Source organism: Rhinolophus ferrumequinum, chromosome 22 (assembly GCF_004115265.2).
Source record: "Rhinolophus ferrumequinum isolate MPI-CBG mRhiFer1 chromosome 22, mRhiFer1_v1.p, whole genome shotgun sequence".
Lineage (NCBI taxonomy): Eukaryota > Metazoa > Chordata > Mammalia > Chiroptera > Rhinolophidae > Rhinolophus > Rhinolophus ferrumequinum.
In genome coordinates, this window is record NC_046305.1 from 51,607 (window position 1) to 68,659 (window position 17,053).

General features: G+C 59.4%; 2 protein-coding genes across 4 annotated transcripts; both read right to left on the minus strand.

Moving 5' to 3' along the window:
* Window positions 1–1,622: 1,622 nt before the first annotated feature.
* Window positions 1,623–11,945, minus strand: PBXIP1 (PBX homeobox interacting protein 1). Of its 2 annotated transcripts, none has more exons than XM_033093193.1 (10): window positions 11,861–11,945; window positions 9,180–9,266; window positions 7,455–7,581; window positions 7,139–7,203; window positions 6,901–7,066; window positions 5,278–5,511; window positions 4,848–4,891; window positions 4,577–4,708; window positions 2,754–3,967; window positions 1,623–2,280 (listed from the first exon to the last, which is right to left on the minus strand). In XM_033093193.1, exons 2-10 carry the CDS (start codon window positions 9,228–9,230, stop codon window positions 2,199–2,201), a joined length of 2,115 nt encoding a protein of 704 aa, XP_032949084.1. In that variant the 5' UTR covers window positions 9,231–9,266; window positions 11,861–11,945; the 3' UTR covers window positions 1,623–2,198. The 2 variants fall into 2 exon arrangements, with proteins under 2 accessions (XP_032949084.1, XP_032949085.1); XM_033093194.1 differs by lacking the exon at window positions 11,861–11,945 and adding an exon at window positions 9,781–9,895.
* Window positions 11,946–12,764: 819 nt separating this feature from the next.
* Window positions 12,765–16,835, minus strand: PYGO2 (pygopus family PHD finger 2). 2 transcript variants are annotated; one of them, XR_004421673.1, is made up of 4 exons: window positions 16,536–16,835; window positions 16,058–16,107; window positions 13,745–15,476; window positions 12,765–13,644 (listed from the first exon to the last, which is right to left on the minus strand). XR_004421673.1 is itself a non-coding variant. In XM_033093521.1 (3 exons), the coding sequence occupies exons 1-3, from the start codon at window positions 16,636–16,638 to the stop codon at window positions 14,409–14,411; spliced, it is 1,221 nt and encodes a 406-aa protein (XP_032949412.1). In that variant the 5' UTR covers window positions 16,639–16,835; the 3' UTR covers window positions 12,766–14,408. The 2 variants fall into 2 exon arrangements, 1 of the variants encoding a protein (XP_032949412.1); XM_033093521.1 differs by having other exon boundaries at window positions 12,766–15,476.
* Window positions 16,836–17,053: the final 218 nt, after the last annotated feature.

Genomic DNA, 17,053 nt, shown 5'->3' on the forward strand with positions numbered 1-17,053 from the left:
GACGTGGGCCCCCCTCTTGACCAGAGCTGTTGTGGGTGCATGAGTGTGATGGAGTGAGGGGCCAAGTGACCTACGATGGGCACCCCAGGGAGAGGGTCATCAGAGTGCCCATGTCCCTGGTGCCCTGGCCCTCCCCGACACAGCCCTTGGGGTCCTGGCTCTTTTCCTCCTGACTCGGCAGTTTCAGAAACCTCCAGCTCAGCATATCTATTTCCTGAGTGGGTAAGGAAGAGGGGCGCTTGGGGGAACTTCCTAGCCTCCCTGAGAGTCCGTTATGCAAACGAAGGAAACGGGGCCTAGAAATGAAACTGAGACGCCCCAAGTGGCCCAAGCGAGTCATCACCCTGTGGGAACCCAGGGAGGCAGGGAGGCCAGCTTGTGTGCCCTCTCCGAAGCCCAGCCCGCCCTCCCCAGAACACGGAATCCTGCCCACCTTGTAGCCTAAATCCTTCTCCTGGAAACCCAAGTTTACCGTCAGCACCTGACGTTAAGTTTTCAGCACCTGCAGCAGATGAGCAAGGTGAACAGGTGAAGATGGCTTCCTCATGAAAGCCAATGGTCCACAGAGCTGGATGCCAACTCCAGACCCTGGCCCTCGGCCAGCCTGTACTAGCACCCCCAACGCCCTCTCCAGAAACAGAAGACTCCTTTCCTAGAGCCCCTCAGCCCCTGTCATTGACCCTCTGCCTAGGAGGAAATTCTTCCTCAGGTCTCACTGCCATCAGCCCTTCTTGATGCAGAAAGCCGGCACACAACAGACTTGAAAACCGTTGGTTGAATGAGTGGTCCTCGGTCCAGCCCCCGACGGCCCACCCCGCCCCACCCCACAGCTGAATCGAATTATCAGGTACACGCACAGCCCTTGAACAGTGAATGGCACGTCATAGTGTTACGTAAGCACTTGCTATCAATTCCCGACCCTGCAGGCTCTGTCCCCTTTACCCAGACCTCAAGTCACACCCCAAATCCTGTCCCCTGCACTTGCTAGGGGATGCGCCCATGGCATCAAGAAACCCCGTCAGGAAGGACTCCCTAGGGCGTAGCCCAGGGAGGTCTGGATCTTCTTGGGGAAACTGGCCAGTGAGCAGGCCCGGGGTCAGTGGGGTGGGGTCAGAGATTTGGGGAACTAAGTAGTGGGGGAGGCGAGGTCTGGAGCAAACGTGGGGCCAGGGCGCCACCTAGTGGCTCCCTCACCTCCCCCACCCACAAGCCTGGTTGGCGGGGGCCCTCTCCTCCCCCATCAAAACCCTGAAGGGAGTGAAATAACTTTTTAGTGCCAAATGCGGGACAGGCATTTTGCTTACATTGCTTTATTCAATCTCTCCCCCAGCCTCTCAATTCCCTTTTTTGAGAATAAGAAACAGGCTCCCAGAGATTAATTTGTCCAAGATCACTCGGCCTGGATTTGGGCCCAGGACTGATTCCAAAACACACACTCGTTTTTCTACATCTCCCAGGGGTGCAGGCAAGGCAGCTGTAAGCAGAGGGGTGTTCCAGCCCAGAGGGCCTGAAGGTGCTGGAGGGAGAGGGGAGGAGAACAGCATATGTGGGAGGTGACAGTGCCACTGCCTAGGGAGGGGGGCAGTGCCTGTGCTTAGAAATCAGCCCAAGTGACAGCTCCATCCAATGTCACAGCTCCAACAACAGCATTTTATTGGGATCCGAGTCTACAGTTCAAACGGGGAGGTGAGGCCACGTGAGAAGCTGGGGTAAAAAGGGGACTTCACCCCCTGGGGACAGCTGCTTCCAAATCTAACAAAACCCCAGGGAAAGACCTCATGCTGGGCCTCCAGCCAGCAACTCTCAAACCCCAGGGGGCACCCCAGGGGCACGGGTGGCGTGGCTTCCAGGACCCACACTGGGGCAGCACACACAGGAGGAAAGCTCTTTGGCTTCAGAATCACACTGTCATCCCCCCCACCCCTGCTCACCCCCCAAAAAGCCCCAGGCTCCTCCCCCATCCCCTTTCCCATTGGAGCGACACAATCAGACTGCCAGGGGTCGAGGCCTAGGGCCCTGAGCATTTGCATATATTTGCATAGACAGCACGGGGCAGGCTCAGCTAAGGCCTTTTTCTAGCCAAAGTGACAGTGCAGAGCTGGGTAATTTCACTCTCCTGTGAAGGACATCCAAGGACACCAACCAGGCCAGGAGAGATGGCAGTGTAACAGTCCCCAGGGGTTAGATAACAGCCGGCCTCAGCCCCTGAGGTGGTGGCTGTGCTCCTCCCTGGGCCCCACCACTCGGGGACTCCGAAAGTGTTTGTCCTTCTTCTGAGACCTGTGAGGAGACATGGGGCGGGGGCATGAAGGGGCCTTCACAGGACAATGCCTTGTGATGAGAACGGGCTCTCTGAGGAGAGGGGACCCTCTTCCTCCTAAGGCAGCCACCTCCACGCATATTGGGAGCCAGGCCTGGTCTCCCAGGATGAACCACCCCCCTCCCCCTGGGAGGCAGGAAGGTGGGAACTGAGTGCTGTGGGGGATGGGCTGGTACATGTCTGGGACAGGACAACTGGGGGGAAAAACACCCCCAGCCCAAAGGGGACTCCCCAGGACCACTGGGTGGTGAGATAGGAAAGCACACTGCTTCCTTCTCTAAGGGAAGCCAGTGGGGGAACAGAGTGGAGACAAGGCCGCAACCCGAAGCCCTGGACTCAGGGCTCTCGCTGAGTCACACCCACTCCCCACCTCCCGCCGCCGCCTCCGCTGCCGCCTCTGTCCCCAGACCCCCACGCCCCCACAACTGCCCACCTCTTCCTCAGCGCTTTGTCCCCAAACAAGTGGCTGAAGATGAACTCCTCAAAGTCATCCACCTCATCGTCATCACCGGTCTGCAGCACCGCCACCTCCTCCAGGCTGTCTTCCAAGGCATCCACAAAGTCCCGGAAGCGGAGGCGGTCGTGGCGGAAGACTCCATCCTCACCAAAGTAAGCAGGGGAGAGGGGTAGCTCCTCGGTCAGCTGCCTGGCCCAGGGCAGCCGTGCCAGGTACGTCCTCAGCAGAGAGGCCAGCTCCTGTTGTCGCACTGGGGCCAGCTCCATGCCAAACAAGGCCAGGCCCTCCTGCCGGGCACACTCGTGCACGCCCGAGCAGCCCTGGGGTACCCGGTACTTGTGTCTTGACAGCTCTGCCCACAGTGGCAGGGGATCACGCCTGTCTTTAGCCCCTTCCTTCCACTGAGGGTGCTTCTGCCTTTCTCCAAAGGAGTGGGGGCTCCCACTTTTTCTGCGGGCATCCTTGGGGCCCTGTCGCTTACCATCCTTCTTGCTGCCCCATTCCTCCACCTTCGGCTTGCCCTCCTTCCTATCCTCCTCACCCGCCCAGCTCCTCTTCCTTTCCCAGCCAGATTCCTCCTTTTTGTGCTTCCAGTACTCAGCCTTCCGGTTCCCCGGCCCATCCCGCCACTTTTCCTTTCCACTCCGTTCTCTGGGACTCTGAAAGGGAGGCTCCTGCTGCCAGGCCTCTGAGGCATTGGCAGGGACCCCAGGGTGCTGGCCCCAGTTCTCCAGGCCCTGCAGCTTCTGGGCCAGCCTGTGGCCCAGCTCAGCCAGGCCAGCACGAGCTGGGTCTCCTCGGCCTGCGTCCCTCAAGCTGTGCTCCAGATCCTGCCGCACAGACCCCAGCAGCCGCCGCTGCCTCTCCAGCTCTTGCCTTAATGCCTGGGCCTCAGTCTCTAGCCGTTCCTTCTGCTCCAGGAAGCCAGTGCCTGGCTCCTGCCCACTGGGGTCTTGCCCCTTGGTGATCTTGCCACCCTGCGGGCCTCTGCCCCAGTTGAGGCACACCCCGTCTGTGTCCCGGGCACAGTCAGCCTCCAGCCCCTGAAGCCGGGCCCGCAGATGCTGCAGCTCTGACTCCAGGGCCCGCTGGGAGGCCTCGCGCTGCTGCAGGGCCCCACGGAGCTGGGCATTCTCCTCCTCTAGTCCTTTGGGCTGGTGCATCAGGCTCTGAAGCTCTTCCTTCTGGGCCTGGAATGGAGGTAGCGATGGAGGGCACCACAGAAGAGTCCTTTCAGGATGGGCCTAGTGCCTTCTAGCTCAATTCCATTCTGGTACAGTGAGCAGGTGATCCACGCCCCTTTTATGGCCTGGGACACTCAGAGGACTTGCTTCTCATCCTCCTCCCCATCCACAACCTGCACCAGACCCTGGGGTCCCCAAATTCCATCACAAGCCTCCATGTCCTTACATAAACACACACTTCTGCCATTCACCTAAGGATAGCCAATATGTGGCACTCGTTGCCTTGGTTCCACCTTCCAGGCCTGGAACAGACATTACCAGTCGAGCACAGCACTTCTTCCCCATTGAGCCTTGGCACTGTCTTCAACTCCTTCCCCACACAATGCTCCATGCAGACCATACCAATCAATCAGAGGTGGCATGTCACATGACACCAGTATGTCAGCCCTGGCCTGAACCTTAGCATGAGGGATATGACTAGAGAACTAGGAAGATGACCTGACTATAGTGGAAAAGCAGAGGGTCGAGGCGTGTGGGTAAACAGGAAACTTCTTCAGGACAGACCCCTGACCTAGGGCCGGCCGGCCTAGCCCACCCCCTCCTGCTAATGCCCACCTGCAGCTGGGCCTGCAGCAGCCGGATATCCTGGTTCTCCTTGGCCAGCTTGTCCAGCAGAAGAGCCATATTCTGCAAGCTGGGGACACCGTCCGGGAGCTCTGAGGCCTGCAGCTGCTGCCTTAGCCCATCCTAAGGGCAAAGGAACCAGTTACCCGACCCTGCCCCGCAGCCCAGGCAGCCCCGACCGCCCCCACCCGGCCCACACGCTGAAGGACATGCTCGCAGGTACCTGCCCATCCCCCAAAGCCCCCAGCATCTCAGTACCCACCCCAGCATCTGGAAAGACCTGCAGTTCCACTTCCTCCACGGGCCCTGTAGGAAAGTGACGTCCTGAAAGTGGCCCCGAGGCGCACAGAGCCCACTCCTCCAGCCCCACCCCATCCCCCCTCCCCACGCACAAGCACCCTCCTGCCCTGGGCCCCCCCATGGCTGAGAGGTGCAGCCAGGTTAAGGGTCACGGGTTCCCCTGAACAGCTGACAAGGCATAACGGAACAATAAATGCACAACCGCGGCCTCCCTACTTCTGACCCAGAGATCCGGCCCCATCAGCCTCCCTCAGGCTGGGAGGGAGGGGACAGCCAGGAACCAGCCGGGGCCCTCCCCGCTTACTGCTCTCCACCTGAGGCCATCAGAGGGGTGGAGTGAGGTAAAGGGCAGGAGGGCAGAGGTTCAACCCCAGCGGGGAGGCACCACTCACCGGAGACAAGGAGGACCCCCAGGCCCAGCAGAACCAGGGCCCCGAGCAGACACATGTTGAGGGAGATGCCCAGCTCCCAGCCCACCCCCTCGCCTGCGGCCTGGTGCTCCACACCCAGGGGCACTGCAGGCTGAGGGGCGCTGGGCTCCCGGCCCCGCCGCCTCCGCAGACCCTCCACGTCCACGTCGGTGTCATCCCCACTGCTAGTGCAGTGGGCCTCCTCCCTGATCCAAGCTGGAGGAAGGGGTGGGGACACGGCAGTGAGGCAACTGGGAGGATGGGATGTAGGGACAGAAGGGACAGGGAGGCCCCCAGCCCTGACTGCAGAGACGGGCACCTGGAGACCCTGCCCACATCTGCTTGGGCATCGATGACCGCCCTGCCACCCCCAGTCCTTTCAGCCTGCAAATTACAAGGGCAGCTTGCATCCTAAAAGCACCCTCTTTCCTCCCACGTGTGCCTGACATCAAGTGCCTGCTGTCCGTCCATCTTCCCGGTCCGTCCTAACTCAGGCCGCTCCTGCTCAGTTCCTCCCTGGCTCTGCCCCGGCCTAAAGGTGGCGGTCTCCAGGCACCACTTCTGTCCCTGCCCTCCTCACTGCGCAGTCACCCACACCGCTGACAGCTCCCCTGTAGCTCAGGAAGCCCTCATCTGTAGCACCTGACCTGTCCTCCCTACAGCTCCAGGCCCGACGTCTGCATGCCCACCGGTCACGCCTACCTGGGTGTCCTGCGGGACCAAGCACTCAATGCACTGCCCTCCAAACTGGTTCTCTTCTGTGGTGTTCCCCCAGTTCGGGGGAAGGCACACTGCTGTCATGGAGCCAGTCCATGCCCTCGCCTCACACCCACACATCTCGACACTTGATCATCTCGACATCACACGCTTTGATCTGCCTTAGTCAGGTTGTCACGGGCTCGGCCTGACCGCTGCCATTGCCTCCTAAACGGCCCCCGGCCCCGGGCTCCCCCTCCACCTGTCACCCTTCAATTTCTCTGCCACAAGCCTTGGATATGGCCTCCTTAGCACAGGACAGCGGCCCCCCTGCCCTTTGCTGATGCTGCAGCCTCAGCCTGGAATGTTCTCTGCCTCCTACTCTTTGCTCCAGGTTCCACTCAACTGTCACCTCCATTGTGAACCCTTCTCCAGCCATCCCTGCGTCTCCGTTCCTCTCAGCCTGTCCCCTGACCGGACCACCCTCCCCTCCTGTGGAGCACCTTACTTACACCTCCTTTTGCACCCCTCATGGTCTGACTCTCATTTTGCATCTGTGCTGTGCCCCTTACATTGACCAATCCACCCTCCCGCCTCCCCCAGGCCCAGAGCTAACACATGGCAGGGACTCAGGGAAGGAGAGCTGACTCCTGAGAGAGGTCCCCTGGCAGAGAGGAACGTCAACCAGACCTGGGCCCTGCTACTTACCAGCTGTGTGACCTTGGTCAAGTCACTTAACCTCTCTGAGCCTCAGTGTCCTCGGGGTGGTGGTAAGGATTCGCTGATATAATTTAAGGAAGCACCTGAGTCCTAGGGCCTGGACCAAAGCTGTGCTCAGGAGCGACAGCTAATCCCATTCCCGTACATTCTGGAAGGACAGTGTCAAAGGGAGACGAGGAGAATTCTCACCTGCTTTGGGGGATGAGGGCAGGCTCTGGGGTGGGCTCTGATCATTCAGGTCCTGAGTGTCCGGTCCCAGGTCTGCCACCACAAGGGTCTCCTCCAAGTCTCCCTGGGCCACTGTGTCTCTTGGGCCAGGGGACTCCATACCAAGACCATCGTCTTCCAGGATGCCCTGATGCAGACACAGTGTGAGCAGCTCCTGGCCCTCCCCACTTCCTCCCCGTCCCCAAGTGAAGCTCCTCACCTTGCCCTCAGTCTCTTCCGGCAGAGTGGGACCAGACGGGAAGCTTTCACTCTGGAAAAGGGTCTCTGTGATGGGAGAAAAGGGCCAGGAAAACCTGCTACCCCCAACTGAACTCCCAACACACCCTCGGGCTCCCGCGGGCCCCACCGGGTTGAAAGGGGCAGGAAGAAGCCAGGATAGAATGAGGGAAGATGGTCTTAAACCGAGGTTAACGTGGGAAGTAAGACTAACCAACCTCCCTCTCCCTGAGAAAACTGGGAACCCCCAGAACATGGAGGACAGATGGCTGCACCCCACCCTCAGCAAGGCCCTGTACCTTCTCCATCCAAGGTCCCAGCTAATTCTCCAACATCTGCCTTGGAGGGGCTCGGAGGGGCCTGGGGAGCTCTCTCTGGTTCTGGGTCCATCCTGGGTTCTGGGCCCAGGGTCTCCACAGACAGGCTCTGGGGGAGGTCGGGGCACAAGCAGGAGTGTCCAGAGGAAAACAGGACAAGACCAGGAGCACGGGGTGCTCTGCCAGGGTCCCTGGGACCAGCCACACTGCTCAGGGCACCCAACCCACTTGTCACAAAAATAGACTAATTCAGTAGTGAGCGGATCCAAGGCAGGGGGTTGGGGGGGAGTGGTCTTGGCTGGCACTGCAGCATCTCAGCTTGACATTGCCTTTGGCCCTTCCCCAACCTCACTTCCTCTCTGAGGAACTTTCAGAGGCCAAGATTCTGTTAAACGAAGAAGCACCGCTGGACCAAGGCACTGGACCCCTGGACGAACCGGCCCCCACCAGACGCTGGCTAGATAGAGCCTGGGTCTCGCTCCTTCCAAGGGCATCAGCACTTCCCTCGCGCCCCACAAGTGACCAACCCAGTTGTTGGTTGGAAGGGGGGAGAGTGGCAAGAGAACAGAGTCCCCCGGGCCACAGGCACGTTCCCCAGTCTTCCCTCACAACGGGCCACCCCCATCACTTAGACCTTCCAAGCTTTCCAGGCCTTCCCCACGCCCCACATGAGGCTTCCCCAGGATCTGCTCGCGGACGCCCAGGCCACTACAGCCTGGGCCCCACGGTGCTCTGGGCTGGCTGCTCGGGCTCAGCCCCTCCTGCCTCCGAGCAGGCCAACAGCCTGCTCAGCCCGCCCATGGCTCCCTCCACCCCTCCCAGAATAACTGCCGCCCTTAGCACGTTTCTTTGCAATTTTCAAGTCACTTTTTTCTCATGGCCACCTCTACAAGGTAACAATCACAAACCCCCTTTTGCAGGGGAGGACATCGAGGTGACATGCCCAGCTGTCAACAAAGGCACCACAGGGCCCTGGCTGAGAGCACGGTGTCTGTCCTTCTCTGCCACAAGCCTCCAGGGCACCCAAACTCCGCATCTCCTCCCGTCCTGGCAGTTAGAACGCACCAAGCTCCTGGGGCTTGGCTTCCTTGACAAATTCTCCAGCCACTCAGTCCCCCCCCCCCCCGTGTGCCTTTCAGTGGCTTTGGGATCACAGGGCCCACGGGGTTCCTGCCCCACCAACTACCACCTGGACAGTAAAGCGCTCTCTCCCAGTCCCCACCCAGCCCTCGCTGCGGCCTCACCCTCTGCCCAGGGCAGTGAGTGTCCTGCCCACCTCCCCCCCACTCAAAGCCCTTCAGTGGGTTCCCTGAGCCAGGCAGGCCATTCAGGCCTCATCCAGAGGCTCCTGGGCTCTGCCCCAACCTCACTCCAACTCTCTGACCCATGTCGTCACCTCATCCAACGGGTCCCCTCTTAGTCTCCCCCGACGGCTTTCCCATTGTTGCCTCAGACCCTCTGCTCATGCAGACCTCCCCACCAAAATGTCTTCCCAGCCTCTCACAGCTTATCCTAGTCTCACCCTTCTTCCCTGGCATGGTCCAAGTCCCAACACCTGATCTCCTTCCCCGGCCACTAGAGTGCCTCTCACAGGTAGCAGGAGGTGATGCAGGTGACCATCAGGACCAGGGAGGGGACAGAACCACAAAGCATCCCAGCCCTGCAAGAATCCCGTTTCCGTGTGGTTCCCAGGCCTGTGTTTCCCACCTCTGAGCCAGCGAGCACCCAGCTATTGTCCGAGTCTGGGCAGGAGGCCATAGTTGCTGAGGTCCCCGAGGCTGTTGCAGCTGCCACCTGCAGAGAAAAGCTCCCTTCAGGACCCCAGCTCCCTTCAGGGGAGGCAGGGTGCAGAGAGCAGCCTTGGCTGGGTTCCAAGGTTTAAGGGCTGGGCAGAAGCTTCCAGAATCAGCCTGGTTCCAGTTCTTGTGACCCTAACACCTCAACTCTTCTGGGCAGTATTTGCCTTGCAAATCAGAACCTGCTGACAGCCACAGAGAGGTCTGCCTCTCCCAGGGGCCAACAGGGCCTTGGGAAACTGAACTGACCTTGAAAGGTCGATGAAGCAGACACTGGAAAGGCTTTGGGGAATAACCGGCCAACTCCCTCATGCTATGATCAGGGCAGATGAAGGCCAGAAAGGTGGCGGCTCTGACTTGCAAAAATGAACAGCTGAGAGGAAGAGCAAAGAAAATTGCACCGCCCCCCCCAGGCTTCACTGGCCCCCAGGCTTCCCCATCATCACTACCTCCTCCCCCAGGGCTGAAGAGAAGACTCCAGGACCACCTTCAGCCCGAAGTCTCTCACCCACCGTGTCCTTTGTCTGGTCGAGTTCAGGGGTTCTCAATGCTGGCTGCACACTGGTCACCTAACATCCTGATTCGCAGGGTCAGTGTCCGGCTCAGGCACGGGTCTTTTTAAAAACCTCCCGGGCCGGCCCGGTGGCTTAGGAGGTTGGAACTCCGTGCTCCTATCTCCAAAGGCTGCCGGTTCGATTCCCACATGGGCCAGTGGGCTCTCAACCACAAGATTGCAGGCTCGATTCCTCGAGTCCCGCAAGGGATGGTGGGCTCTGCCCCCTGCAACTAACAATGGCAACTGGACCTGGAGCTGAGCTGCGCCCTCCACAACTAAGACTGAAAGGACAACAACTTGAAGCTAAACGGCACCCTCCACAGCTAAGATTGAAAGGACAACAACTTGACTTGGGAAAAAGTACTGGAAGGACACACTGTTCCCCAATAAAATCTTAAAAAAAAAAAAAAACCTCTCTGGTGACTCCCACGCGCAGCCAGGGGTGAGACCACTAGCACAGCTTAGGTCCATCTCCTGTCACTCTCACCCTCCGTTCTAAATTCTGTTCCCTTCTTAGTTATCCCGAGTCTCGTCTTAGGGAACTTGAAGGTGACTGGGCAAAGGACTTTAGGGCAACTCTCATGTATAAAGACTTGACAGTTTGCAAAGCTTGGACAACAATCAGCGCTGAGGTCCTGTCCCTGCTGATCTGCTCCGACCTGACAGGGTGGGGGTGGGAAGTCCCTCCAGTTCCAAAGCCTGACACAAAGCAGGGGAAGAAGAGGGGACCTACCCCTTCCTCCAAGGCTCAGACTGTCCCCTCAGGCGGGCAGCTGATGAGGTGCTCCCCAGAGACTTAGACTGTGATCCTTCAGAGGAGGTGAAATAATTCCTAACTGCTAGAAGACTAACAAGTGGGAGAGGACTCCATAAGGAAACCCTGGGAGAGGGAAGTGAGGCTGGGGGAGACGGATGGCAGTGCTCCTTGGGAAGCAACACGCTATGTCCCTTCCGTGTCAGTGGATGTAAGGCCTACACAGGGCCCTAATAACCTCCCGTGGCCCTTCAAGGTCCACGCCCAGGACGAGGGAAGGACCCTCACGGTGTCTTCCCCTGTGCCCGTGGCTCCCAGACACGCCCATCCCACAAGGACACAGGAGAATGGCTGCAGTGACTCCCCACACCAAGTCCAACAGGACACCCTGACCAGCTCCCACAGGCATCCACAGAGCCGTGGCGGTGCAGCTCTCAGGCCCCTCCCCTTTTTCTGTCATCATCTCCCCATCCCCAGTTGCTGCGTGTGACTGTTAACAGGTGGTGGCAGGAAGGAAGTGGCAGCAGCTTGGGCTGAAGTCCCTGTTTATCCCTGGCTGTGTACAGCCTGCTCAGGTCCTTCAGAACCAGGCACCATGGCAACCAGGGTGATGTAAGACGCACTGTCTCCACGGAAACCCGCAAGGGTATTTGGGTCAACAAGACAAACACTTCTGAGACCCAAACAGGAGACACTCTGGAACCCCTGCACTCAGGGTTCTAAGTCCTGGTATCTCTCTCTTGGTTGGGTTCACCCAAGATTCCTAAATACACTGTCCACCCCAGTCCTCCCAAGCCAACATCTCACTACCTTATTAGGAAGTTCCTTCTGCTGTGTAATCTCTAGCGTTCCCTGCTGTGTTTTCAGATCTTTCTTCTCATCCACCTCTTGGAAGAAAACCTACCTCCACTCCCTCCCCCACTCCTCCCCTGTTTCATTCAGGCAGGATTCAACAAAAACATCCTTTAACGACCGTCAGAGACTCCTGCTGTTTCTAAAAGACAGCTAAAGGGGGAGCTCTCCCACCCCGTACAAAGCTGGAAAGTCTGGTCTGGCTCATATCAAGCCCTCTAAGAGTTTTTAACCCAACCCTCTAAAGTAAAGGACCTAGGGCCACAAGCACTTGCTTGGGGCCGCCCATGGTGCCCCTTTCCCAGGCCCAGCAGTGACAGCAGCTCTGTAAATGCCCCGCGGGGCCCAACCCTTCGAGTTCCGCCTTTCCTCTCCCGTCACCCTCCGTCCCATAGCAGATGTGCGGGCCTCCGCCCCGCCAGGGCATTACCTGACCCAGCTCTTGCTTCAGTCTTCAGCTGAACTTGGGGCTGTCTCCCCTAGTTCCCAGCCCCCGAAAGGAGCGGAGTCACGTGCCCAGGGACTGACCAATGGGAAGTCAACTTCCCTGAAGGGGCGGAAACTTTTGGCCAATAAGAGCCGGAGTTGAGAGCCAGGGGAGGGGAAGGGGAACGTGCTAAGCCCTTAAACCTGGACTGACCTCCCAGGGAGACTGGGGTTCCAGTAAACCGAATTTTGGGTGACCCCACCTTTCTTAGTGTCTAGTTTCTAGAGGGAAGACCCCAAACTGAAAGGCAAAGGGTGACATCTCCCGAGACACAGGGACAGGCCGGATTGGTCCCGGGATAGACAGAGACAGCTGCAGGCTGGGGGAGGAGAGCAGCAAATTGTGGCTTGGAAATAGCCCTCCTGCCACCCTGCCCACCCTGCCCCACTGCCATCGTCGAAGGATGCCACTGACACTTCTTTAAAAAGGGAGGGGAAGGGTCTGAAAAGTATCCCCAAATGACATCTGCGGGGCCAGGGGCAGCCCCTTGCCCCACCCTTGGAGATACACTTGAGCCCTAACCCAAACAACTGGGGGTTGGTGGGTGGGCACCAAACCCAGAACCACTAACTTGGCACTCGTCTCCCCCAGGCCTTGGAGCCAAAGCTCCCTCTTGGCTCCAGGCCCAGCTCAGGAATGTGCTCAGAAAAGAAACTTTCTCACAGCGGGGACATGGGAGGGTGGGGCCCAGGCCCAGCAGCTAGTACCGGGGTCAGCTCAAGGGCCGGCCTCTCTGCATTCCCACTAACAGCAGGGACAGGGGACAGCGACTCACTCCAACCTTTATGCACATGAACAGCAAGGAGTCTTTGGATTTTCAAGTCGTTTTATTAATCCAACCGTACAAAAGAGCCCCCCCTCCCCCGCCCCACCACATCTCTGCCACCCCCACTTTCTTCCAAAAAGTAGTGGCGTGTGGGACTGAGCAGACCTCCCCCAGGAGCCACTTTACAAAATGCCCAGACAGGGGAGGCATCTCAGAAACAGCAACAGATGAAAGGGGGTAAACAGAACCACTAACACAACACAAAGTGGGGCAGTGGGGGGTTGCCCTCTCTGTTTCAGAGTGGGGGGACACCGGAAGAGAGAAGCCCAGAGCCACTCCGCTCCTTTCTCTCACAGTCCAAGGCTGCTGGCTCTGCCTGGGCAGGCAGGTGAGTTCTACAGTCGCCCAGGGTCCAGGGACCACTGACTCCTCTCAGGGCCACACCTGAGGCCTGCCCGCCCCACCCCATTGAGGAATGTGTGCATGAGATGCAGGAGAAGCAGCTGTGAGAGGCTCCTGGTGAAGCCCCAGGCCCGTGCTCTGGCAGCCCATGCTTTACAAATCAAATCAAACCAATAAAGCCCAGTGCAGGACTCTGGCTGAGAGAACTGCTAGCTCACCAGGCCCGAGAAGGTAAAAAGAACAGCAGGGAGAGAGAGAAGCAAAAACACCCGGGGCCCGGGGCTGCATTTCAGTACTTCGGCCATGGGGGTCCTGCCGCCTCTGCCACCCACAGGCTGTGACAGGGATCCTTGTTTCAGGAGAAGAAATGAGGTATAAGGGCTCTGCACCCTTTCAAGCTTTCCTTCACTCAAGCCAGGGAGGCGGGGTTAGAGTAAGGGCGCCAGAAGGTAAAGACCAGCGCAGAGAATCATGTGCAACAGACGGCGAGGGGCACAAGAGTCCAGGCTTCCAGGACTGTCCAAACTTCAAATACTCTGGTCTGTCAGACCATATATCCCTATTTTTGGCAAAAATATGGTCATTAGAAAAGCAAAAGAGAGGCTGAGAAAGGACCAGTAACTTTGGTATGAGGGAAATATGTCCCGACAGCATCTTACCTACTGTCTGGAAGCCCCAAATCACCAAGAACCGGCCACGGCCAAGAACTCTCCCGCTTCTTCAAGCTATTTGGTTCTCTGAGAGGGGAGGAGTTGAGCAGGTCTTGGAGGAGACAAGGGGAGGGTAGGAAAAGGGGAAAATCCCCTTTTATTCCCTAAAGCTGTTTCCCAGAGCCCATGGAAGGGCTACTGCAGGGATGAGAAGAGACCCCCAACTCCTCTGGCCAGAAACCTTTAACACTTGACTCCAAAAGCTAAGGCTGGAGCTATGGGGCTCGATAGAGGAGTGTTAGGCACAGGTTTTGGGGGCGTCCATCATCTGCAAAGGGGATACCCCTGCCCCCCAGACCTTCCTCCAGCCTCTTTTCTCTTGCAGCCAAACCCTGCGCCTCCAGAGACAGCCACCAAAAAATGGTTCTGCTCGGCAGCGCTTTGGTTTCCTGGATCTCTCTAGATCTCGACGCGAAAGTTTCCAGAAAAGTGAGCGATCCAGGCTCTTCAGCCTGCCCACCTCAATTCCTCGTATGCCCCCAGGAGCCATTGCGTTTCTGCCCCAGGGGGATGGGAAGCCAGTGGAAACAGGGACCAGGAGCCAGACAGGGAGACGATCACCCTGGAAGAGCAGGGAGGGATGTGTGCGCTTCCCTGGGCCACCTGGCCAGCATCACCCGTCGTTGGCAGCCACCAGCTGCCCCATGCCCTCGCGGATGTACACAGACTGGATCTCCTTGGTCTTGAGGCAGAGGTCACAGGCCCAGACGGCGGAGGCCTCGGTGGTCAGCAGCCCGTAGGCGTTTTCTGTCATGCCTGTGCACTCGCGGTGGAACCACTTCTGGCAGGAGGCCTCACACAGAATGGCGTCCTGGTCGTCGTTCACCTCGCTGCGGCAGGCACCACAGGGGTACACCAGGCCTGGAGGGGGCTGGGGCCCTGAGCCGCCCCCTGGCTTGCCCGGTGGTGCCAGGCTGTTGGCATCTGGAGTGCCCCCACCCCGCCCGCTGCTGTTCGGGGGGAAACTGGGCTGATTTCCGTTAACAGCAGCGGCCGGGGAGCCTGAGTGGGGCTCCTGGGGGAAAGCAGTGGGAGCTGGGGGATTCAAGGGCTTTCCCCCATCCTCGCCACCAGGGCCGGGAAAGCCAGGGTCCGGACCAGGGAAGGGACTTGTGTTGGGGGGCAGGCTGGGGAGCCCTTGACCAGGTCTCTGGAGAGGAGAAGGGCCAAAAGGTGCCCCTGGCTGGGTAAAGCGTTGCGGGAGAGAAGGGGGGCCCAGATCCCCTCTGGGAGGCTGTCCCATGGTAGGTGAGATCATGGGGCCAAAGCCCCCCACTGGGCCTGCCATCATCTGCCCACCAGGAGGACTAAAGTTCTGACCCAGAGGCTGGTTGAAGGGTTGGCTGGGGAAGTTCATGTTGCCTGGGGGTGGGTAGCCAGGGCCCTGGGGGGGCATGTTGAAAGCAGGGCCCATAGGATTGGGAGGGAAAGGGGGAGGCTGTCGACGAAGAGGCTGGGGACCCCCTCCACCCCCAGTGCCGTAGCCTGGGGGCACCTGGCCTGCCATGCCCCCCTGTACACGGAAGCCTCCAAAGGGGACAGGGCTGCCAAGGAACGGAGGGGCTGTGCCCCCCACCTTAGGGGCTCCGAAGTCATCCTCAAAAGGGTTGGAGGCAACCAGGTGGTCCACCATGGGAGTCGGGGGTGGCGCAAACTCCGTCAGATGTGAGTACGCAGGGCCCTAGTGGGGGACAGGTGAGGAAGAGAGGGTCATGGCGGGAGGCGCGTGCTAGGCCAGGAGAGCAGCAGAAACACAGTCCATCCACACTCTGGAGGCTGGTTCCAGCCAGCTCAGCTCTGAAATCAAGATGGACCTCAGAATGCAGAGGGTGGAGCACAGAACTACCGGGGCCCCAGCTCGGGCACTGCATAACCTCAGGCTCCTGGCGCAGGGGTTTCACTTGAGGCCTCAGCGTCCTCCTCTGTAAACTAGACCACGCCGTCTCCCCCAACCGCTAAAGCACTCTAGCACAGTCCCAAGCACCCAGAAAAGGTAAGCGGCAGGCGTTAAATTACCATCATGAGGGAACCAGAACAGGAAAAATGGGAGAGTTCGAGTCTAACCCTGACTGATAAGACCTTTGGTCAAACTGTCTCATTTCCACCCACCACCACCACCACCACCAATTTATTATGAAGTTGAAGGAAAGGACCAGAAACAGAGCAAGTGGGACACCTTTCTCTCCCTGCACCTGACCAAGACACGAACATAGTGGAGTGACAGAGTGGCTTCCCCCTGCCCACCAACCACCATTCATTCACCTGAGTATTCGATTTCCTCCGCTTCTTTTCTGGGCTCTTCATTTGCAAACCTGGAAGAGCAGCAAAAGGCAGACACAAGTTTCCCTGAGGTTTCCCCAACCTCCTTCCTCCCGGTGGCGCTCCGGGGGAACGCTTCTAACTTCAGCACCCGCTTGCTTATTTACTTAACAAACACTAACAAAGGTGTAATATGAAACATAAATTGTAGGGCCACATTCTCAGCGGCCTCTTCCCTCCGGGTGAGACATCCCATCTCTTGACACCCCCAGACTCCCAAGTAGCTCCTGAATTCCACGTGCCCCAGAACCCGAAGGTCCTCAATCTATGACACCTGCCCCCAACCCCTGCAGGGGTTCACTCACCCATCCTCTTCAGGCCCCTCGGCCGAAGGACCCCCGCCTCCCTCCACCCGCCCAGCCTCCCTCCGAGGTCCCCAAGTCCTCCGTCTCTCCAGCCCCAGCCTTGTCGGCGCTCTCACCGGCCTTGCCCTGCTTCCTCCCGGTGCTGGGCGGCGCAGGGGGCGGTGCGGGGCCGCCACCTCCCTCCAGCTTGTCCGGTGGGGGCGGCGCCGAAGCGGCCATGGAGTGGGGGACCCGGGTCAGCGGCGGCGGGGGACGGACGCGCCCAAGGGTCGCATCATCGCCGGGAAAGGGAGTCGGGGGCACCACAAGCCCCCGCGCTGCGGCCACCCCGAGTGCGGCGAGGGGCAGGCGCCGAGCCCGAGTGCCAAGTGCGCGATCGCCCCAGCCTCACCGCCCGCCCTCCCGCCCGCGGCCGCAGCCACCGGAACCGGAACTCGGCTCGGCCGCCACCACAGAGACGGCGGGGGAGGGCGGGGACTGGCCGAGACACTCCCAGGGCCCCTCGAGGGCCGTACCACTGCACGACCTCGGAGGGGGCCGTGTCTTACGGGGCCGCGGCGCGGGCCAGCTCCTCCCGGCAGACGGCGGCAGCCGCCTCCGCGCCGGACCGTACCATCCCGGGCCGAGGGGCGTG

Bases quoted from the DNA above. Each gene is read 5' to 3' on its own strand.
- PBXIP1 (XM_033093193.1), bottom strand. From the start codon at position 9,230: ATGGCCTCCTGCCCAGACTCGGACAATAGCTGGGTGCTCGCTGGCTCA. The intron at 4,892-5,277 runs GTGAGTGGTGCC...ACTTTCCTACAG, and splicing joins GGGGGTCCTCCTTGTCTCCG to GGCCCGTGGAGGAAGTGGAA. The intron at 4,709-4,847 runs GTGGGTACTGAG...CTTTGCCCTTAG, and splicing joins AGGTCTTTCCAGATGCTGGG to GATGGGCTAAGGCAGCAGCT.
- PYGO2 (XM_033093521.1), bottom strand. From the start codon at position 16,638: ATGGCCGCTTCGGCGCCGCCCCCACCGGACAAGCTGGAGGGAGGTGGC. The intron at 16,108-16,535 runs GTGAGAGCGCCG...CTGCTCTTCCAG, and splicing joins GAGGAAGCAGGGCAAGGCCG to GTTTGCAAATGAAGAGCCCA. The intron at 15,477-16,057 runs GTGAATGAATGG...GTCCCCCACTAG, and splicing joins GGAGGAAATCGAATACTCAG to GGCCCTGCGTACTCACATCT.